Source organism: Saccostrea cucullata, unplaced genomic scaffold, assembly GCF_032062105.1.
Source record: "Saccostrea cucullata isolate Sc308-1 unplaced genomic scaffold, CSIRO_AGI_Scuc_v1 ctg9160, whole genome shotgun sequence".
Classification (NCBI taxonomy): Eukaryota; Metazoa; Mollusca; class Bivalvia; order Ostreida; family Ostreidae; genus Saccostrea; species Saccostrea cuccullata.
In genome coordinates, this window is record NW_026925704.1 from 1431 (window position 1) to 26289 (window position 24859).

Genomic DNA, 24859 nt, shown 5'->3' on the forward strand with positions numbered 1-24859 from the left:
GGACATCTTGTGAGGTCTACATTGGAATTTAACCTTCTTGAATAATTGGTGTATTGTCACCAAAACAGAAAGTAAATGTTACCATTTCTTTCACTGCTTTGCTTGCAGCAAAGAAAGACATATCAGTGATACTCAACTCAGTCAGCGTGTTCACAGAGGAAAATGGTTGGCCTTTCATTATCCCGCTATCTGTATCCATTTGAAACACTTAGCTACCCGAAGAAGCAACTTTCAGTAATCTAATCCAATAATTCACGCAGAAAGTGATTGTGACTCCTCCTTCCCTGACTACCACCATAAAACGCTAAAAGGTTTTTTCAAGTTAAAAAGTTTTAATTAGAACAATCAGCGCCATATTGAAATCTTGTTCCTTATCGCGTCAGCAATCATGTGATAATATAGCTTGCACTCATTGGCTTGATCTTTTTTGGCCAGATCAGAGGAAAGATAAAGAATGGGAAAATATTAACTTAATTTCTATGGAAAGAAGCAATGGATCTACTTCTGATGTTCAAAAATATTTTATTTTTATTGTATTTAAACTTTAAATGTGAAAAAGTAAATGGGAATACTTTGGATCTGACTTTATGTGCAGGTAAGCTTTTACTTTTTTCGCTGACTCTAATCTCTTTGAGATTGTTAATGATAAAGAGATCACCAAATATTATACCTGTCGAAAAAATGCAAATTTGTATTAAATACAGAGAATATTTGCCAACAACAAACATCAAATGTTTAGTTGCTCATCAATTGGTTAATTTTTAATTTCACGCACATTGAATTTCTCCAAAACTAATATTAAAAACTTTTCTAAAATAAAAAAAATCATTAAGTGATTTTAAAAAAATATATAAAAATACTTATGTATTTTTCAATTACCGAAATCGTGATGTGACATTTTTTAAACACACAAGCTATATACATTGTAAATTTTTAAAAACCACCTCTACCCTATTTTTCTGTTTCATTTCAATGTTGAAGAACGGATAGGAGAGGTTAAAGAAATTTTGAAACCTTGGTTTTAATATTCATCTATCGAACAATCAGGTAAAGACATTATCCTGCAAAATTAACAATTTTAATGTCTTATTGCTTCACCTGGGCCCTATTTGGACAAAATTTAACAATACCTTTACGAGACATCTTTTGACGAAGAGAAAGTTACGAAGCTAATCTGTTTCAGACGCCTCTATACAAAAGTTATTATTTTGCACTTAGGCAGGTGAATGTACAAGGATTTTCTTAACTATATCATAAATATTTATTCACCGGGGATCGATGGCACACTATTCACATAAAATAAGATTATTTACTTTCACAGGCCAACGGCAATTTCCTTTGCTACATTTAAGTTTGTTTACATGCAAATCACATATACATGGCGATTCATTAAATTATTCACGACCACATACTATCTATAATGAAGTTCATTGAGGATTAGAACTAACAGTTTACGTGGGTTAAACTCCTAGCAACTTTTACGTTTTTAAATCTGTAATTTACTGCATCCTTCCTCCACATTTATCTGAAAGAAAGGTAAAAGAAATATTTAGATATATATTGTTGAAAATAATTATGCTTTAAATCTATTTTAGTGCTTTTTTAAACTCTTATAATGCATTACATTTTAATTTATAAATCAAATTTTGGAGCTACGATTTGTTGCATTGATATATGAAATAAGAATAAAGATGAAAAAATGTGTGTACGTTTTATATGTTTGCTTATATCAATTGGATATACACCCTTACTTTTGGGAAATGATGATCTCTTTTCAGACATTAAAAGCTTTATGTTCTCTATAGTTTTATATCTTTTATTTTCTTTATTCAATGAATTGTAACATACTCTGCTAAAGGGTATACATGTAAACCATATAAATAAATAAAATAATGTTATTCACTAGGTAGAAAAACTACCTAGTTGTAACTTTAGTTTATCATCCATTAGGAATCAACCACTAATTTATTTTTTCTAAAATAAATATGAAATATATCTGAAACAAGTTACTATAATTGAATAAAAATATGAATGAAATTAAAAAGAAAAATGCGAAACATATATATTTATGACTGTCTTTTGTTAGTCAGGAGAAAATTCCAATGAAATTGGTTTTAAAATACAATTACTCTTCTTGAAGAAAAATTCTCCTCTTAATGACACTGCAAATATGTCCCTTTTCACTTTTTAGCGATAAAAAGTTGTTATAGGCTAAATGAATAACAAGATTGATATCCATAAAAATTTGATTTGCCACTATAAAGATATAATGAAGGCGATAGGCACCTGTATTGATACCCCAAATTAACCAATCATATTTCTTGTCATCCCCAATTTAATTTTTTCACCTTAAATATCAAAGATGTTTTTAATTTTAACATCTTAATAAAGTTTATTTCCCGATAATTTTGCGTGTAATACTTTGATGTAACACATATCAAATAAGACATCAAAATTTCAAACTTTCTACTTTTCTTAAACATGTAAATTCACAATTAGTTGTCATTTCCGTGGCTTTAACTTTGATAGTGACACACCATTAGTTCCCACAATTGTGCGTTTAAGAGCACAGGTGTTTATTGTGGGCAATTTTATAATGAGCTTACACCAAGCAAGGGCTGGGATTCATACTCGTTTCTTCTTAGCTTTAAAGGATGCTTGTTTTTTTTATGTCAAATATAAGACATCGAATTTTTTTAAAGCATTTCAGACCATTTAGGAGCAATTTAGATATCATATGTAATCTTGCTCTTGTATATAGCCATAAGTAAAATATTATATCAGGACATATATCAAACGAATTTGTTCTCTATCCCACTTTATGAAATAGTCACCCTATAAAAATTTCATAAATATTTTATGTTGTAACACTTAACATAAATTCCTGTTACTCTAATGAAGTACGATCAATGGTTAATTTTGACATTTAAAAAATCAAAGAGCAAGTTGAACTACAAAGAATTTAATTAGTAAAATGTTCGCACTGCAAGGTCCCATAGAATTTTTATGGAACCTCTTATGCGATTCAGGACAATTTTAAGCTTCGAGCAAATTTCTTGGGCTAAAACTTGATGAATAATAAATATGTGATCAAAGAAAACGCATAACTTTTCCCAGTCGGTCCGTGTTTAAAGCCATATTTGCGCTGTCATCAGGGAACAGAGTTGACTTTTAAATATCATGTGCAGTCTGTAAAGTTTACTTGTCCAAGGGGGCGTGTCCGAGTCGTCTGGCGATCCGAAAAATACACGTGTTCAAATTGATTTAATTGAATGAGACAGTTTGTGTTTAATGCCAACAAGTTGATTCAACTCAATCTATTGCAAAAGCGACAAAGATACCCCTCCAGCATAACGTTATGACAAACAAAATTAAAAAGAACTTGTCACTAGCTGGCTATCCTCTTACCCCACAGAGCCTCCCCCAAGTGTATTCTGGTAAAGTGTTAACAGTAAAAAGATAATCCGATACAACAGAATATTAGGGTGAACGATCAGAACAAGAATCTTACTCGAGCACACTGACCGATCACGAGCGTTGCGTACAGAGGTGGCTAATGATTAAGCAGGGGATGTTCAAATAAACTTTTGATATAAAAATAATACAGATTGATGGTCAAATGCATGATTTGTACAAGAATTTGAGGAAAAATTACTGCATGCTTCATTAAAATTTTATTTAGAATATTTTAAAGAAATATGTGATTAATTTCAGATATCATTTCTACTGATTTAAAAGGTACAAATTTTATTGTAGTTTAATGAAATGTTAAATGGTTAGTGCATAATCAAAGATCTACAGAAAAATAAATGTGTAGTGGACTGATAATTTTTTATCCAATAAAATTAAAATAAAATAAAGATGATTTTGTTTTCTTATGACGAAATTATGCATCACTTCTACTTTTAGGTATTTTACCTGCGGATCTTCTAGAGGAAAGTATACCAAAGTACGGATTTTTACCAAGTGGAGTGAGCGTTTTGTATGACACCAACAGTCACGCGCATGCGTACAGGTTCTCAAGAAACAATGTTGATTTACAGTTTCCCGTCTCCAAAATATTCAAAAACTGTCTTTTTTTCCCAGATGAATTTTCAATATTCTTTGTGATAAAACATGAAAGTGTGTATGATAAAAAAGAATGTATACTACGTATAGGAAACAAAAATTCAACTTTAGTATCAATTCAATTTTCTAGAAAATACATCATATTTACTTATAACAACAGAAAAGTGCAGTACAGGAATTTTGCATTGAAAGACAAAAAGTGGCATTCTATAGGATTTAGTGTATCATCAACTGATATCACTATGACAACAGATTGTATAAATAAAAGAAGAAAAAGACTGAAAAGAAAATGGCCGTCAATTCTTCCACTAAACAACTCTACTTTTCAAATTGCAAGCTGTGCACCAAGACATGGAGTTACACTGGTAAAGTAACAGTTTTTCCACAAGTTTTCAAAACAATATTTTTTTAATTTCTTAAATGTCACAGCAGGTGTGGCACGATAAAGATCCCTCCCTGCTCAAAGGCCCTGAGTGCCGAGCATAGGCCTAAATTTGCAGCCCTTCACCGGCAATGGTGACGTCTCCATATCAGTGAAATATTCTGGAGAGGGACGTTAAACAGTATACAATCAATCAATCAATCAATTTCTTAAATGTAAAGAAAATTAATAATTTTCAGTACATTCTAAAAGTACCACTATGAACATATTAAATACTTGTATATGCTTCATATACATGTATATTGTAACCGCTAATGAAACATAATCTACAAACGATGTATAAAATAATTAAAATTATATATGTCCTAGCGGATGGCTTTGTATCAATTAATAAAATATTTGTATCGCATTAAATAAGCACACAGTATTAAAGATATAGTGCATTTTAATCATTGCTGAAATATTGCTCGTTTAAGAGTGATCACACCTTTGGTATTGCCATGAATCTTTGGTTCCTCCTGTTCACGATCTGTTTTGTTAACCGAATTTGTAAAACTGATCATTGTGTTTTCTTCACCTTTCATATTGTACATCTTACTAACATATAAGTAGAAAAATCTAATCATGTGACGTGACATAGAAATGTATTCTTATTACCCTTAGTCATTCACTCAAGAAATATTACATGATCATGCGAGTAATTGTTTTTTTTTTGTTGTTGTTTTTTTTTCCTAATGAAATATGTGGAGATAACAAACAGTATTTTAGCTTAAAAGTCCATAAAACAATACAAAAAGGGAACATAGCAAGCAGGGATCTTTAAACATCAGAGGTGGGATCAGTTGCTGCGGAGGAGTGAGCATCTTATGTTTATCAGTCACACCCGCCGTGTGCTATTTGTCAAGATCGGGAAATAATGTAAAAATACGTCGACAATTCCGTGGGTATATAATGGCCTAATAATAAGTGTGAAAACCGTCAGATACCATTTGACTTAAAGATAAATTACATGTGTTGACTAGGTAATTATATGATTATCGACCATATAACAAAATAATGACTTTAAACGATACTAATAATATTCTTGTTTCATCAACTTTTTTCAGTAATTTACCTCGTTTCAGAATTTGTTCATACGTAGAGCATGCTCTTGCGTATCGAATCAACTGAGATATAAAACCCGTATGCAGGTGATGAAGGAATATTGCTGCATAAGGGAAGCTGAAGATTGAGAAGTTAAAGTCATCATGTTTATCATAAACTTTGGTTGTTAGATTACCATTAACGTCTTTTTCAACTAAAATATCGAAATAGGAAACAAATGTGTCAAACTCTGTGTATTTTAAGCTCACCAGGATATATGGTATTGTATTGACATAAGAATGGAAATTACCATTGCCAATACGTCGTTGATATATCTAAATGTGGAGTTGAATGCAACAGCAAGTGTTTTCTTTTCACAATTTAGATTTTGGACAAATTCTGCCTCATGTGAATACAAAAATAGGTCTGCTAATAACTGGGCGCAATTGGTACCAATGGGAATTCCAATAGATAGTCGTAAGACCAATTCTCCAAAAATCAAATACTAGTAGATATTGTCAACCAGAAACTCAAGCATCTTTTTAATATCAGCTTCAGAGTACTTGTGTGTACAATCAGAATGTTTTAACAAATTAATTTTGCAAATGACCAATGACAAGGTAAGTCAATTTTCGAGTTCCATTTTATTGAAAAAGAAGCTGTCAATGATATCAAAAGGCCTGGACTTTAATTTATCGTGGGGAACGGTTGTATAAAAATTTGAAAAGTAGTTAGTATATGCTGTTGATTATGGTAAAAGTTTGTGATTCTAAATGTTCTAAAAGTTCCGTGGAAATTTTAAGTGTACGTATTTGATTTAAAATATTTCTCGAATATATTGTTGCACAGAATTTTTTAAAGTTTTGCTCCACTGTTGTAAATATTTTAGTGAGGAGTAAAGAAAGAGGCTTGGTAGAACATTTACCGGTACCCGCAATGTCTCTTTGTTTGTAAGGACTTTTATGAAGTTTTGAAATCGAATATAGACATGGTAATTCACATTTATTTTGGTTGTTTGGAATATTGAAAATTAACTTATGGTTTTGAAGAATTTCTTCACTGGAAGTGATATATAGAAGTAATATCCTCCTGGGTACTTACGATCATATGTCTTTCAATCATCAACTCAAAATTTTACAATACAATACTTAATTGTGTTTCATAAAATAATTTTATTGATTTAATTGATTTTTTTAACATCTGAAAAATGGTCACTAACAAATCTTAAGTTTAGTAATAATATTGTTCTTTCAAGTGAAAAAGATGAACAAAACAAACAATGATCGATCTCAAAAAGTCTTAAAAACACTAACAACTCTGTGAACCGGGCATAAAAGACAGACTCCTGGTAGTTCTAGAGGTAGGATTAGGTGCATAGGAGGAGTAAGGAATAAACTATAAATAAATATTCATTGAGCTCCAAAATGAATCAATATGAATCTAACTAGCGTGTAAACAGCAAAGTTGAAAATAAATATTTTAAAATTCATTCATGCAATTAGTACTGGGTTAATATTATTTGCAGAAGCTTTCAGTTCTTTAAAGTATCGCGTTCGGCTCACAAAGTCAGGCACAACACAAATCAATACCAGTTCTGGGTTACTCATCGAACAGTACCACATAAACCTTTAGAGTTGTCCGACAATGTTTGATTTCTCTTAATATTTGTTTCTTTTTTTAAGATGTTAAGAGGATTTTAATTTTTGACATTACTTTCTTTATAAAATATAGAGAATAAAAACAATTTTTATATTGCAAACAACAAGAAATTATCCATTGGATTCATCAATCTCAATATAGTTTTTTTTTAATTATGAAACTTCTTAGTTGAGTGAACCTATATTTTTGAATGTTATAATATTTTCTCTAGTATGAATACTTTTTCTGAAAGATTTTGTTTGCTTTGCTCCCAATCTCTTTGAAACAAGCTTTTGTGAACCAAAGGCGTATTGCATGGTGCTTTAAAAGAACACGAAAATGTTTAATATTTTGGACTCCATCTGAAAAGATTCGAATATATGAAAACAAAATTATTAGGCATTGGAAAGGAAAACTACAAAGTGAATGAGAATGGAACATCGCTTGTATACATTTATATTACATATTTTACATCGTTGTAGCAAGATATACAGTGTTCATGTGTTGGTGTATATTTCACTCCTGATAAGTTTGTTTGTCCGGCTTATCTAAGTAAATAATTACATAATGTAACCACCACAAAGTTTCTGACGGGGACGAAAGAAACACAAATTTAGAACATAAAATTCTCATTTTGACAAGATTTTGGCTAAATGTACACAAGAGTTAGATAGATATAAGGAACGGCGCTGCAAGAATAAGCAAAGCAAAACTAAACGACCACACTCTTCTACTCATATTTGCTTTTCACAATTAATTGTTCACATTTTGTTTTCTAGTTCACTTCTCTGTAGACCTTTGCAATAGCAATAACATTTACCTGTATCTTTTGCATTATGATTCTGTAGAGCAAGAAAGATATGGAGATAACGAACAGTATTCAATCTCAAAGTCCATAAAACAATACAAAATAGGAGCAGAGAAAACATGGACCTCCGAAACATCAGGGGTGGGATCAGGTGCCATGGAGGAGTGAGCATCCCCTGCTGACCGGTCTCCTTGTCATGATCGGGAAATCACGGAAAAATCCGTCGTCAATTCAGGGTATAAATAATGGACTACCAATTAGTAAGAAAAACGCCAGTCAGCATTTGACTGAATGATAAATTGTATTTTTTTTTTGTTTTGTTGAAGTATCTTTAAATCCTCTGAGTATTTCTTCAGTTGTCTTTTTCATCAATTCTTTTTATCTTATATTGGATAATTTAAATTCAAGTTAATTTAAATAATAGTTTATGAAGACATCATTTGCAAAATTATTTTGTGAAACAGCATTCTGATTGTTCACACAGGTTCTCTGAATTTGAAATTCAAAAGATGCTTGAGATTCTGATTGACATTATCTACATTGTATGTGGTTTTTGAGACCGGGTCTTTCAACAATCCATAGGTACCAATGGCAACCAGTTATAAGTAGACCTATTTTTGTATTCCTAAAGCAGACATAATTCATAACCTTAAGCACGAGATAAAGCAAAGACACTTGCTGTGACCATCAACTCGACATTTAGATTATCAAGTAACAATGGTTATTTCCATTCATATATCGACAAGATATATCCCAGCGAGCTTGAAATAAAAGATACCATAGAGTCTAACACATCTGGTTCACATTTGGATATTTTACTAAAAAATGACGTTGATGGCAATCTTACAACCATTTTTTTTTCAGTTGCAATCCTCTCTTACTTAATTAAAGACGTACAACACACTGGGGGAGATAACTCTTGCGATTTCAATGGAACGTTTGACGTGACGTCAAATTTAACGTCAAAAATAAAGCGTCAAAACGACGAGTAAAACGATCCCGATGTATATCAATCATGAAAGAAAATTGGGATATGGGGCTTGGCTGTGATTGTGCGTACCATACTCAAGTAATTAGTATTTTTTTAATTAACCCGATTAAACTCCGTAAAAAGCAAGACTTAAAATACCATCCCTTAATGTTTATTTCATTTCATTTCATATACAATAAATTGTATTTTTGATCAAAGCGCTGCATTTTTTTTTTATTCTGAAAATTTTATTTTGCCGAAATTCTCATTATGTAACATTCCGATTAATGGTCTTCATTACAATTTGTGCATACACGATATAAATATTGTTTTTCTTCTTTAATTAAATAAAACAATAATAAAGAAACAAAAAACTTTTTACAATGTAAAATCGATGTTGTTCTCAGACCCTTACTGATCAAAGAGGAACAACTCTGAAAATGTAGGAGATGTTTACTTTATTCACGGTTTTCCACAGAATCAATCTATACACAGCAAGACCTGATAAATCCGAGAATTGAATACTATAGACCTCAAATGCACAATGTAAGTATAGAATTGAAAAGAATTGTTTACTTGTTATTACTGAAATTATCTGCATTCATGAATATCCTATTGCAGCAAATCGTAACTGACTTTCTGTCAACACTGTCGGTTCGCATTTCCTCGAATCAAAACAAAACGTAGCCTATAAGATTTTAGAAAATATCAATGTGCGATTTGATATAAATTGAAATAGATGAAGAGTTTAATTATTGATATTTTGATGTTCATGTGGACGAATACGGAATTTTCATTTTAACTTTAGAAGCGACGACATTGAAAGAAATGCGTACAATATCATGAGGGGTGTATGTACATAATGCAAATGTCGATGTATCCCCACGGCCACATACTGTCTCGTTTGAAAAGATGACATGAAAGAAACTACAACTATTCCATTTATATCACAGGAAAGTTTAACATACACCATTTTTTAATGAATAAAATAAAAGAAATAAAATTAAAAATCAACATCAAATTCAACAAAACTTGAATTCGTATCCAGGTTTCATGAGATACTAGTATGGAATGCATAACGCATACGTATATGGACTAGACACTAAAATCTTTCAGTAATTTTTTCCTGATACATATAAAAAGAGTAGTCAATATTTATTCTGCATTCATGAATTTAAAAACTAATGCATACCTCCGTGATTCTTGACGAAATACCAGTATATTTGCACTGTAAACGACGTTTCGTCAAACGCTAACTGGTCTGCGACGCAAAAAAGGAAGGGGTGGGGGTGATAGGGGTATTCAAAAATTGCCTAAAAATCTACATTTAAATACGCTTTACATATGAGAACTTTTAAATTTGTAAGTTAATATGTTTTTGAAGCAAAAGCAATATTCCAATTTAATTTTTTAAATGTGTATTTGTAGATTCATATAACAAAGTGATCGACCCCCGTCTGAAAGACGTGCGGGAATGTGTTTTATTGAGAAAGGGGGAGGGGGTAATTTTCCGCTATTAAATCAAAACTGGTCGTACAAAAATTATACAAAAAATTATTAAGATTATTTTTACTACCAGCTACCTAAAGAAAGTTTTTTACAAAAATTAAACGACAGGTTTTTTCACAAAAAAATTTTGAATTTGAAAAATACGAATTTTCAAGGCTTAGAAAATTCATAGTTTTTCAGTTTAAGGTCTTTAAAAATTGTTTTGTTGATATGTATATCAAAAAGATGACTATGTTTTTGTTTTAAATGGTTAAAGTAATAAGCCAATGAAATTTGACATTTATATCTAACCTGGGTTTTTTGAAAATCAAGGTTTAAGTAGTTCATTGATTAAAAATTTTCTCTCCTTGTAAACAACTAAAGGGCGGTAACTTTCGGAAGTTCCTGTCCAAAACCCACTCGAACGATTTTGTCCAAAATATGCATACATGCAGTAGATATAGTCATGTACTAAATATACAAAAATAACGAAAATTAAACGACAGGAATTTTTTTGGGTAGGTGTGTTGTACATCCTTAAGTAGCCATATACCTTATTTCCTGCATAAGGGGTTTATGTCTCTCAGTTGATTCGATACACAAAAGCTTGCCCTATAAGCGAACATTTTTAAAACAGGCAATCTATTGACGAGCAAGTTGATGAAACAAGATAATGAACGGTTTCGTTAGGTCCTCTTTTTGCAAGTCCTGTGGTCTACACAATGACCTTGTCAGCAAAAACTGCCTTTCATTTAGTCCAATGATGATGAACGTTTTCCATACTTATTGTCCACGGATTTTTCCATGTTCCAGCGGCGTGCGCGACCGGTGGACAGAAGATGCTTACTCCTCCATAACACCTGATCAAACCTCTGATGTTTTTAGACTTCCATCTTTGCTCTGCTACTGATTTGAATTGACTGAATGAGCTTTTGAGCTTGAATATTGCTATTATCTCCATATTTCAGTTCTGGAGGAAAAAAAAGTTAGGAAAAAACTATTAACACCACTGAGCGTTATGTCAGTTTTATAGACGTTGTTTAAAAATATGGCTTCCCATAATTGGACACATCTATGAACTCAAGGTCGAGCAATAAGAAAGCATATACTCAAGCATTAATGTAGTCCTTTGACTAAAATGTCTTCGAGGATAACAATTGCTTGTAAAGTACCCTTCTATCTTGAATTTTTTGTTTAAATAACATTTTTTTCTATTAAAATTGACAGACGTGCTATATTATTTCGGATGAGTTCACTAAACAAGAAATTTCAATCGTTTTGATTTCGTAAAGTGATCTTAGGATATCGTTATTTTAACACCTGATTCTTCCTGACAAATGCCGATTCGCCATTCATTTTCGCTTTATCTATTTGCAAAGATTATCTCAAATATATCAACACGTGTAAGATAGTCCTCAAATGTTATCGCCAGATCTACATAATACCAGGAATTCGAATAAAATACTAGTGCTTTGTAAGAACCCGTCATTTCACCTCATAATGGGCGGGTGTTTATTTATTGCTTAAACATTATCGGCTATCGTTCTTATCGCCTGTTTAATTACACAATAAGGGGTACCGCAAATAAACTGTCTTCTGACAGGCGAGAAAACGGCCGGCGGTTACTTTACAGGGACCCCGTGGCTCTGTGGATATCCTTCACTTACTCTCAGTGCAAGTTTATTCAAATGAATTTTTTAAACAATCCGTTAATTGCTGGGTATTAGTAAACGTATAGCGTAATTTGTGCATAATTGATTTCAAATGGTAGCCTTTTAAGATGTATGGTAATGTCAAACTGATATGGCCACCCGAAACTTTCAGCACCATCCCTTTCTAGTAGCATTCTTAAATTCTATTAACTGAGGATAAACACATTTTCACATCATAATTAATATGTACAGGGTTTGGTTGTTGATATATGGGGACCATAAGATAATGATATATTTGGTCCTAGCTAATGATAGCTTTAGTAGTGAAACCGATATCTTTGGTAACACATTTGACCGCGGTTAACCCATACACAGTCACCAAAAATTTAATACACGCTAGATGTCCTTGACTGCATGACGATTTTGTCTGTCTTTTTAAAAATATTTTAGGGGAATAGATATACTGCATTTGATTGGTTTACCGAATTTTCGAATGCTTATATCAACTTTTGATAAATATATCTGAATACTCTCATTCATTAGCTTACAAATGTATTACGTACGTTCTGTAAATAAGTATTCATTACAACCATACCAGTTTCATTTTTTCTTCTATTAAATTAAAAAAAAATAACGTAAAACACATGTGTACAAAATGATGTACTCGGAGAAAGATGTGAGTTAAAGATAATTCACACATCTATGCTACATCTTTCTATGCTATCAAACACTTCAATGAGAACAAAACTCCTTTCTTAGCTCTTCTCCTTCAAAGATAACACCGACTTTCAAAGAATCGGATACACAAGATTTTAGTTTAATTCTTAACGTGTTTTAAGGCTATTATGAAACATATGGAGATAACGAACAGAATTCAAAATCAAAAGTCCATAAAAAAAATACAAAATAAGAGTAGAGCAAAAAAAAAAACCGGATCTCCAGGACATCAAAGGTGTGTCAGGTGCCATGGAGGGGTTAGCATCTCCTGCCGACCGGTCACGCCCGCCGTGTGCTCCCTGTCATGATCGGGATATAACGGGAAAATCTGTCGTCATTTCAGTGTATAAATAATGGACTAACAATTAAAATGAAAATTGCCACTCAGCATATGACTGAATGATAAATTAAATGTGCTGAAAAGGTCATTGTATCGACCATAAAAAGTACGAATTGATGACTTTAAACAGACTGCTAATATTCTTGTTTCATCAACTTTTTTGTCAATAATTTACCTCGTTTAGGAAATTGTTCATACGTAGAGCAAGGTCTTGTGTATCGAATCAACTGCGATATGTAAACTCCGTATGTAGGTAATTAAGGTACATTGCTGCATAAGTAAGGGAAGTTGACGATTAAAAAAGTTAAAGTCATCATGTTTATCATAAAGTTTGGTTGTTATATTACCATTGACGTCTTTTTCAAGTAAAATATCCAAATATGAAACAGTTGTGTCAAACTCTGTGGTATCTTTTATCTCAAGCTCATCAGGATACATCGGATCGACATAAAAATGGAAATTACTATTGTTTATTGACAATGCGTCGTCGATATATCTAAATATTGAGTTGAAGGCCACAGCATGTATTTTCTTTTTTTTCATGTATAAGATTTTGGACAAAATCTGCTTCATATGAATACAAAAAAGGTCTTCTAATATCGTCGTGCAATTAGGTACTATAGAATTATGAAGAAGGAATTGATTTATTTTCGTGGAATTAAATATGAAATCAATTTAAAAGTAAACACAATACCTATTTAACTTTATATCATTTCTAAGAAAAGACCAAGAACATAAAATAACTGTCCTTTGGTATGAAAAAAACCGCTCACATTTTGAACTTATTCTTCATGTTTCATTGAAAATAATAGAATTTTTTAAAATTTTGTTTACTTAATCATTATGTCCAGATACACTTTATTTTCCCAAATAATAGTATAAAAATAACATCAAAAGAATTTAATTATTAATTATCTTTCAATAACCAGCTACTGACCTAAATAATTATAAATATTCTCTTAATGTTTTCCTTTTCAGGGTTAGAATTGATTTAAAGTTATGTGTGCGTTTAAAACACGGAATCACTAGTCAGATTTATAAAAAAAGAATCCCAACGAAGCCAAAAGCATGTGTATATTTTACAGTGTTTTTTAAATATGAAATTAGATAATGATTATATATATTGTTTAGGGACAGATCAAAGATTTGATCTTCATCCCGGGAGCGGACGCCGCCGTTAGAGCGTGTCCACCCAAAACACCCCAGCATCGTCACCTTGACAACCGACTTCCAGCAGTCCCAGGTATGTCTTCATCAAATCTAACATTTATTTTTCTGACTGAATATTGCAAATAAATATCATAGAAAAAGTTTGACTACATAATTCATATAAAAAAAAAATACTACATGCATTTCAAATAATTTCAGGCCGATTAATTGGTATGTATTCTGGCATTGCATGATAAGAGCACATGTGCTTCTTTACACTAAAATGCATTTTCTTTTAAGATATATAAATGCGCTTGAATCACTGAAATATTTTAATGAAATATACAAATCCATACAAAACTAACTGACATATTTTAAACGTTAAATTTATTCTATTTATAACATCAATACCCAGATGTAAAATATTGCGTTGACCTCTTGCTTTAAAAGAAGGTTGTTATCTGGACGCAAAAGAGCGATAACTCTAAATTTGTAATGTTTTCCATGCCAGATTCTTTTCTCCAACGATGAGTTGTCTTATACTATGCACTCAATTTGCATGGATATTATTTCTTTAGTCATTTTCTCTTAGAAAATTCATTATCAAAAACAATTCAATTGTACTTGAGGAGGACGATTCATTCTTTAATAAGCAAAGGGTGAAAGTTTAATAGAATGTCAGAGATTTTGAAGTAGAAAAAAATCTTTAAAGCTTACCTTTGCATAATTAAATTTTTCTCTTTGTGTATCTTATTTTAGACATATACCGGATTGGCTCGCCAGGGCCCCGATGGGATGACTGCACATGGACAGACGTGGGAAACATCGCCTATGACCTTCACGCTAAATCTCTCAAGGTTTGCGTCAATGGAATCTGGCAGCATGTCACCGTAAATATACAAGGTACAGAGACCGCTACTGTCAACATTTAACATAAATGTAATTGTATAAAATAACTGATAAAATTCTTACTAATAATATTTAATGAAAAATTAAGCATGTAAACTGAATTTTTTTTTCATAAGACTCTAAACTGACCAAAGTAGATCGTTGTTGTAATTATTGTTTCCAATAAAAATATATGTACCAACGTATAAACCCTCTATTTGACCAGCAGCTTAATATATTTTTCATAATCTTTGAAGCTCCATCAAAGGTTCCAAATTTACCACGTCGATTAGATTACATAGACTTCCATCAAGACATCCGTACGCCAGGCCCTTCTATAGACGTGGAGGTATTCACTATAAAGGGGGAGGGGATCTTTGCCGTCTTTGCCTCCAGTAGACCTAAAAAATCGAGAAAAAAAGACATTTCAATTATATATAAATGGAGGAAAAAGAGGTTTGTTTTCTATCAGCGTATGGACACAGATGCCGCACAATGCTGGAAATTCTTCACTATTGACAACAACGTGAGTAGAATTTTTTAAAGAAATTATTTCAGTCTATAAGTGAACTGAACAGTATTCAATAGAAAGTATGAAGGAAGTGTGTTTGCTTAACAGCAGCCCTACAATGTACGTCCTTTCAATTTCAGTTTTTCCTTGCAGTTGCAAACTACGGCAAAGCTTCTGGTGTGCAAAGCAATTCTACAATATATAAATGGCATAAACGGCGGAAAAAGTTCAAGGAATTTCAAACTATACTCACCTGGACAGCGAGGGACTTTGAGCATTTTGTCATCAACGATGAAAATTATCTAGCTGTCACTAACTATGCCAAAGGTAGATGGTCAAGGATTTTTTCCTGTCATTTATGCGTTAAATTCCAGGGATTCTTTCCAAATCTGGCCACTGCTATTAAACACCCAATTTTATGTTAACGCCCCCAAAATCTGCCTGATTCAAGATCAATAATTTACCGCATGCCAATCATTAAAAAAACAATAGCTTCTGATTTCATTGACAGGTCAGCTACCTGTGCTTCCTGATAATCTGAGTTTGCATGTTTTGAAAACAATTCCTGGTCACGCGTCAAACGCTTTCATGTACCCGCATAGTATACACGCAGATAAGAAAACTCCATCCAATCTGTTTGAATTTTATTTCAAAATTTAATTGAAAGTAGATTATTAAGACATTGACACAATAAAATATTTCTTTTCTATCTTCACTGCTGTTTGTTACTTGTAAGTGTTATATCGCCCACGTTTATCTGTAGAATAAAGAACGCGTTCACAGAAACTGGCTCTATTTGCCGTAATTAGAAGTCCGACGATTTAAATTATTTTTTAAGAAATGGGATATAAGAAAAATATTCAGCACTAATAAACGGCATAGCAAAGTTTTTAAAAGATGTTTTATTTTGTTCTATGGCTACAATCCGCACGATGATGTCGGAATTAATGCTCGAATTTCCTCTAGCGTCTGTATATGTACGTAATGAAAATGTGAAGATAATTAATAACGTTGTTACTGAACCTTAATCTAAATCTTAATCTAAAAGAATATGTTTCCGATGACATTCCTGATTATAACTAAAGAGAAATGCACTGCTGTCTTTAGTATATTTATGGAATTTTGTGTAATGTCTATACATGATCATTACACAGATTGGACCTCACTTAGAGGACATCATTTAAAATGATAGTATTTTTCAAAGTGAACTTATTCTGTTACGTTCCTTTCAATGTCAGTCAAATTGTGTGAATAAAATTTGACAGTATATATGCACTGCTTATGGTAGGATTCTTCTCTGGTTTTTGACTAGATGGAATATTCAAAGTACATTTGTTGATATGTCTTATATATTTAGATGTAAGAGATTTAAAAGACCATATTTTTCTTCCCTCATCACAATTATACAACTTTAAATAGAAATGGTAAACTGAGTTCGAAAACTAGCAGGGACTATAATTTTGGCGGAATGGTGGCGTATGAAAATATCTTCTTTTCTGCCTCACAAAATTATCATAGAACATTGAATTTAGTTATAATTTTTACGCAATCAAAGACTAGACGAAATTTTTAAATGTAAGTTAAATTAATAATAAGGTATTAAAGTTTCAAAATATATAAAATAAATAATTTTTTTTCATACGAACTAGAAATATGTTGGCTTTTAAATGCTTCAAATCTAAGTACAAATTTGAGCCAAAATTCCGTAAAAAGTTTTATTTCTCTCTTAGTAAACGATCAAAACTTTTAGTTTTTGTATTATTTTGTACCTTCATGTGACAACTTTACTATATGTGAAATTTTGGAAAAAGTTAAATATAGGAAGCATGTAAAATAACTAATAAATCCTAAAAATTTAAGAAAAGAGGAAATCCGGATTAGCTAATATCCATTTTATTTAAATTATCCATGTCGATTTGGTACAATCATCTTATAGGCCCTATATGGTAGTATCTTTTTATGATTGGAAATAGTAATTTTTTATTCTTAATGTACAGGAAAAAGGTAATGACCTTGACCTGACCTTGCCTCTAATATTAAACAGTCAAATTTAATCTCACTGATACCATCAATTAGTGATATTGTCCTCTTGATTCTGTGAAAATTTCATTATTTTTTAAATACAAAAAATGTGAGAAGAATGCTAATTTATAGCACATTGTTGTATACCAATATTCATTACATCATCTTTTACGTAATCATGAAATGGTATCATATGGTATGGGACACCCTGTATGTTTCTAGCATTGAGGAAAAATTAATGACTATATGGTTTTGAATATTTTACTATACGATTAATGCTTTATAACTTTGAAATCACTGTAAACCAGAAGCATAAGCAAGCATCGTTAGCTATTTTTACTATGTTAGTTTGTACTTACAATTTTTCAAAATAAATTTCTTTTTCACTACAAGGTGCTAGCCATAAGGTTGACTCTGAAATCTACAAATGGAGTACAAAATTGCGCCGCTTTGAATTATTCCAGAGTTTATTGACGACGGGCGCCTACGACTGGACCTACTTCCAGGTGAATGGATATCATTTCCTGGCCGCCGCGCAGGCCTTTGACGGATTTAGCACGCTTATTGATTCCAACATCTATGTTCTACAAGACAAGAAGTTTGTTCTCTTCCAAACAATAGAGGTTATTCTTCCTAAAATATGTTTTTGTAGACATAATTGTAAATAATGTTATACCAATTAACATTTAGAAATAATGATTATGACAAGTGAATCTTAAGAATTTTTTTTATGAAACAACAATATATGTATAAATATTCCTTTAAACTTCGTATATGAAATAAAACATAAATTAATTAAATGATAGTATAAATTGATATGAATTCAAACATAGTAAAAAAAAGTTATTAAAACAGTTTTACCAGACAAGGCTACTCTCAAACTAAAATGCACATTGTTGCTTCCCTTCAATGTTAGCTATAGCAGATGCGTTTTATATAATATATAACAGGTGTTATATTAAAAAGGTATTTTTCTTTCAGACAAATGGTGCCACAGACGTGGAATTCTTCAAGATAGGAGACTCCATTTTCCTTGCAGTGGCCAATGCGTATAATTATGGACCTCAGAATATTAACAAAGAGCAGGAATACTTTACAAACTCAACCATATACAAACTGGATAAGGGGAGAAGGGTGTTTAAAACATTCCAAACCATTCAGACATTTAGGTACAGCAATTATAGCTGCAGATCTGTAGCTCTCCGAAAAGAAATAGTTTGACAGACCGGAGAGCTACAGTGCCACTCATTGAAAAAACTGTATATTTATTGCGCAAAAAAGTGCGCTCGGTTGTTGAATAATTCTTCCAAATTCTTACCTAAATTGCATAAAATGGAAGATTTCAAAAAAAAATCTTCTTTCCTCTATCAAGTACTTTAGTAGTTGACATCTGAACGAAGCATATTGGACCGAATTATCCTTGAAACCAAAATGGCAGTATAAATAAGCGAAATGTTCGATGATTACAATATCAGGGCCAGGAGGACTATTTACAACAATTATGAGGAAAGTTTTATTGTGGAAAGAGTCAAAGAATATGTTAGGAACACACGGTTAGTAATAGTTTGAGATAACAGTTTAAAAACATTGAGAAATAAACCGAGAACCGAGCGCACTTTTTCGTGCGCAATAAATATACAGTTATATCTATCAATTTTTTTTTCGGAGAGCTACAGATCTGCAGCTACAGCAATTTTTAATTTTGATTTTTTAAACTTTTTAAGAAAAATGAAATAAAAGACCTTAGGACCATATCAGCCACCTGAGCAAAAAACATGATAAATATTAATAAAAGACACATAATATGCTGATAATCAAAAATAAGAAAAAAATGAAAAAATCAATAAAACACAGTCATATTCAAACCCCATCCTAAAACCGGATCTTCTGAACGAAGATTTCACAGTTTAATTTTTTTCTTTAACATAACTACGCACTTACCTGTTGTTTTCATCCAAAGTAATCAAGAGCAAAGGGTAACATTTACATTTATGATCAATAGAGTCCCCTCCTAATTCTAGGATCCTTAACCCAAGAACCATGAATTTCCCAATTTGGGAAGATGCATTTACATGTACTTACCATAACATTGCTCTGAATTTGTCTGCTCAATACAAGGTACAGAAAGTAAAAATAAATGCTTTTTTCACTATATATCTAATCTAGCCTTACATGAACACTACAATCCCTGTATCAGAAGTCACAAAGTTCACTATTTAAAGGGGACATCCTTCTTCATCAAATATATGAGGGTTGACCCAAAAGTTATGTCACAGTGTGATTACTGTGTCCATATCTTTTATATTTATATTATCAAATGCAATATACCAAAATACGCACATATATAAATCTAATTTACATTGAAATTTTGGTTAAATGAAATGAAATTGAATTCGTATATGAAAATAGTTTGTCTGCTGCAGCTACAGCGGAAAAAAATTTTTTTGAAGATTTTTGTAATTTTTACTAAATTATCGAATTGATATAACCTCATTTTAACACTAAAAACCCTAATCCTGGGGGTGACATGAATTTAACAATATTGGTAAAGGGTTAAATGCTTTTCAGATCATGACAGTAACTTGATTGATTGATGTCCAAGAATTTTTTTCCCAATACAATTGATAATGATAATTTGAAGCTCACCCTCAGGCCCTCTGTTGACAAGGGTTACAAATTTCATATTTTGCATAGATGTTTCTAGTCAGAATTTATTGAAATTGGCCAAGCGATTCTAGAGAATTATAAGTGAAAATGTTAAATCAAGGCGCACGACGACGGACGAAAACAGAAAATAATAGATCATTCGATGTGCCTTTGGTGCCCTTAAAAAAGCACTTTGTTTTTAAATCTATTGTTACATTATAGGAGTACAAAAACAAATGATTGTTATAGATGGCATACAGTATGTTTTCAGTTTCTAATATAGTGCATTTTAATGTCTCATTTTCCCTCAGCATAATAAAAATATTTGCAGATAAATTAAGGTTAACTTTGAAGTTAATCCCTTTTCACCTATGACAGCTGGATCTTGTTTTGTGTCAAAACGCTTCGCTGATTAAAGATTTCTTCTTGTTTATAGTGCAGTGGACTGGGAATTTGTAACCATTGGTGACGAGCACTTCCTAATCGTCTCAAATGCGCAGAATCGCGCGCTGGAAGGTGATCACCTGACAAGTATCTACAAATGGCGGGGTGTAGAAAAGTTCGTCCGAGTTCACCAGATGGACGTTTTACCAAACGCGGACTGGGAGATATTCACATACAAAAAAGACGTTTATTTTCTATACTCTAATGCAAAAGGCAAAACTTCACAGGTTTTGAAAGCATATTTTATGCCACCTTGATATTAAACACTTATCCAATGGTTGTGAGTGGGATAGCTCTTTTATCAAACCCGCGACAGGGAACTATTCCCCGAGGGCTTGCCCGAGGGGACTAGTTCCTGTCAAGGGTTTGATAAAAGAGCTATCTCACTCACAGCCAGTGGATAAGTGTTTTATTATACTGATGTATATTATAATTTCATAGGTTTGAATTTACTTTGGTGTTAGATAATACTGCGAGAATAAGCTGAAATCCTGATGACGTCACAATGCTACATAAGTCATTATGACATCATCAGGCTATGGATTTAACGCTGGAAATTTAAAATTGGCGTCAAAAATTGCATGGCGAGGTGTGGGTAGCAAAAACTATACCCCGGGGGTATAGCTTTCTATGGGGGGAAATTTTCAACTATGAGGAATAGTTATTTTACCCTCTGAACTTTATATAGGAAACATTTTAACAGAAGTATAATAAACACATATACCATCGTATGTCTCCAGCCACCGTTCCATGCATTATATTAAAGGAACGAGATTCTTAAGCAAAAGACTGTGCAATTAATGAGAAAAATACCTCAGCGCTAAATAAAATTCATTCTTAAATTGCTTTGAATTATTGAACTACCTGTTGGACCGATTGTGCCTCTGAAGATTAGATTTACGTAAAAATAGAGATGTTGTTTCGCTGATACGATTTTATCAAGTGAAACAAATGGTTTCAGGTATTGAATGCTTTAAATATTGATGTTTATTTATTTTTCATTCATAGGTATTAAGATGTTATATACATTTGTTCCTTTTTATACTTTTGTATGCTTAATACTCAAATTATAATAAAAGTTTGATTACACTACGTTGTTAAAATTTTCATACCAAATTAAAATTGTCGAAAACATTTATCTGTTGTATACCGGTATGTCGGCATTGCAAGAATGCTAGACATCTTGGCGATAAATTCTGGCTGGACACCTTGTCATTTGTGAACATCGTCTTATGATGAAAATAAACAAACGATGTGTTAAAGGTCATTGGAACACGAATTAAGATCAACAGTGTGTCAAGTGTATCCGCAGGACACTTAATCGAACACAACCTTACAAAGCAAAGGAAAAGAGTGGTCACCTAGACGATCATTAACCCACACCAATTCACGGGTCCCAGGGGGAATCGTGACTTCTTTCTTGCCATTCTGTTTCATCCTTTGCTCTTTCATACCATCTTGTGTGAAAGGATTTCACAAAGGCAAAGGCTTATCCTTTCATCATAAGTCTCAAAACCTAGTTTATATTGACTAATCGCTCAGAACACTGATGCTGGCGACAAGAAAGACCTTAATTAGAACCATTCAGCTAATTTTTCTTTACTTTCATATCAAACATTTAAGGACATAACTTTGAATTAGACACTTATTTCTTTGCATGAACTAAAGAAAAAGAACACAACACACCTCATTTCAAAGTTTTTTTCCGATAGTTTTTCATCTGATAAAGCATTGAGAAAAGAATTTAGAAATAGAAAATTTCAATAGAAACATAACATTAAAATGGTTTTTTTTAAAATAATATTTTAATATTTTTATAAAAACCATACAACAATATATGCTAGTATGCATAGTTTTGTTGGGGAAATTATTAAAGGAATCATAGTTAAGGGTACAAACAGTGTGAATCTTTTACTGGAAGGACACAACCTGGGCAAAATTAATTAGAGATTATTTTATGAAATTATCTGTTTGTATTTTCAAAGAGGAGACTATCTAACATATAGTAAATGTCGCCACATCATTTCTGAAAAAAAGTTTGAGAATTATGTCTGAAACGATTGTTTCTTTTATTTTCATGTCATATACATTTTCATGAATATATATTGATTTCATATGGTTCATTCCTTATTTGTTTGCCTGTTGGTGTCTGTTACATTTATATTTATCAGTAACTTTAAAAAAAGAGATTTTATATGAAATAATTTCTTAAGATTGTTTTACACAGGTAAATTATTTACAAGTTACTAGCACTTGAAAACAGATAACCCAATGAACAGAATGTTGTATCATTTAGTTTTCCTCCAAATATACATAAATATTTTATCGGTTTCAGTCAAATATAATATTTGACCACCAGTGGTCACACCACCAACAATATGCCTGATATGTACATTTGTTTTATCTTCTATCCAGTCTTTATTAAAATCAGGGAAAATGAGCAGAATGTTTTACAAAACTTGACAGTTCTATGAATATAATAGCAATTTCACACTTATAACATCTTTAATTCGAGAATGGACATATACACGTGTAGATTTCTGCCCTCTGGCACATACTATGACAATAAATTGTATGATGGAGAGCTTGTTATCGTGTCCAAAATTGTTGTTCAAAAAGTTGAATATGAAATTTAAGAATCAAATATTCTATTTTGAAAATGATAATATATGTTCAAAGTAATAATGTTTCGTGCTAATTATTATGTAGAAAAAAAACAAGATAACGCATTTTCAAATTTAACTTTAAAATCATTCTTTTTTTTTATAGTTAAAAACAAAATCCTGAAACTTCAAAATCATTGGGTTTTTTTTATTTTGTTCACAAACATTGATTTAATTTACGCTGGTTTATCCAAATACGTCCTTAAAACTTTTTATTAGATACTTAATTAATACTGTGTTTATTGATATTTTAGGTATGCAGTTGCTTAATTGAAAGTTCATTTTCAATTTAAATTTCAAAATATGATTATCATGTGAAGTTTTTTTTTAGTTTGATAATTTAAGAATTTTTTTTAAAAATATATTGATTTTATCATTTCAAAAAATATATATAGTGAATTTACAGTCCTAATTAACGTTGAATTTTTAGAGATAAATTTTAAAATCACTTAATGTTTGATTTATTTAAAATTGGGATTATTATTTTTAATGTATACTTTTTTAGACTAAATAACTAATTAAGTACTTATTCTAAATTCGAGTGACATTGATAAAATACGTGTACTTTTGTCATAAGTTATTAAATTGATTTCATGTAGATCTACAACATATCAAAATTTGGTAGATGAAACATATGGAAATAATAAATACTAGTAGTATTTAAGTTCAAAATCCACTAAACAATACAAAATAGGAAACAGAGCAAACATACGGATCTCCAAATCATCAGAGGTGGGAACATGTGCCATGGAGGAGTGAGCATCTCCGGTCGACCAGTTACACCCCTGTGTTTTCCTTGTCATGATCGGGAAAAAACGGAAAAATCCGCCGTCAATCATAAATAATGGACTAACACTTAGTATGAAAAACGCATTTGACTTAATGATAAATTTTATTTGCTGACAAGGTCATTGTATCGAGCATAGAGCTTACGAATTGATGACTTTAAACGAGACTGTTTCATCAACTTGTTTGTCAATAATTTTACGTTTATATATTCCTACAATATGAGGAGCACATGGTGGGTCAGACCGATTGCCGATTGACTAGGGATACTTCCTCTCCCTGGCACGTGATCCCACCTCTGATGCTTTAAGAGGCCTGTGTTTGCTCTGTTCCAAATCTGTGTTGTTAAAAATACCTGAGTTATAAAACTGTTGCCGAAATATTTAAAGTTCATTTTAAATAATGTTATTATGATACATTCTAAAAATAATGTCCGACATACAAGATCTAAACAACGGAATAAATATGGAATCAAATATTGGACAGTTATATAAACCAAAATGAGTCGATCCGAACAATATGTCAGTTTAGACCTTTTCGAAATATGAAAACACAGTTTTTGTCTTTCAGTCTGTTTGTTTGTCTACAAAGTCTGAACAATCTG

The 24859-nt window shown here is 31.7% G+C and overlaps 1 protein-coding gene across 1 annotated transcript; it reads left to right on the forward strand.

Moving 5' to 3' along the window:
• Positions 1 to 485: 485 nt before the first annotated feature.
• On the forward strand, positions 486 to 21063 carry LOC134269634 (thrombospondin-type laminin G domain and EAR repeat-containing protein-like). Its single transcript, XM_062751839.1, has 10 exons — positions 486 to 595; positions 3910 to 4433; positions 14278 to 14389; positions 14515 to 14526; positions 15055 to 15198; positions 15441 to 15709; positions 15835 to 16021; positions 18110 to 18339; positions 18698 to 18885; positions 20799 to 21063. Exons 1-10 carry the CDS (start codon positions 493 to 495, stop codon positions 21061 to 21063), a joined length of 2034 nt encoding a protein of 677 aa, XP_062607823.1. The 5' UTR covers positions 486 to 492.
• The last annotated feature ends 3796 nt before the right edge of the window (positions 21064 to 24859 follow it).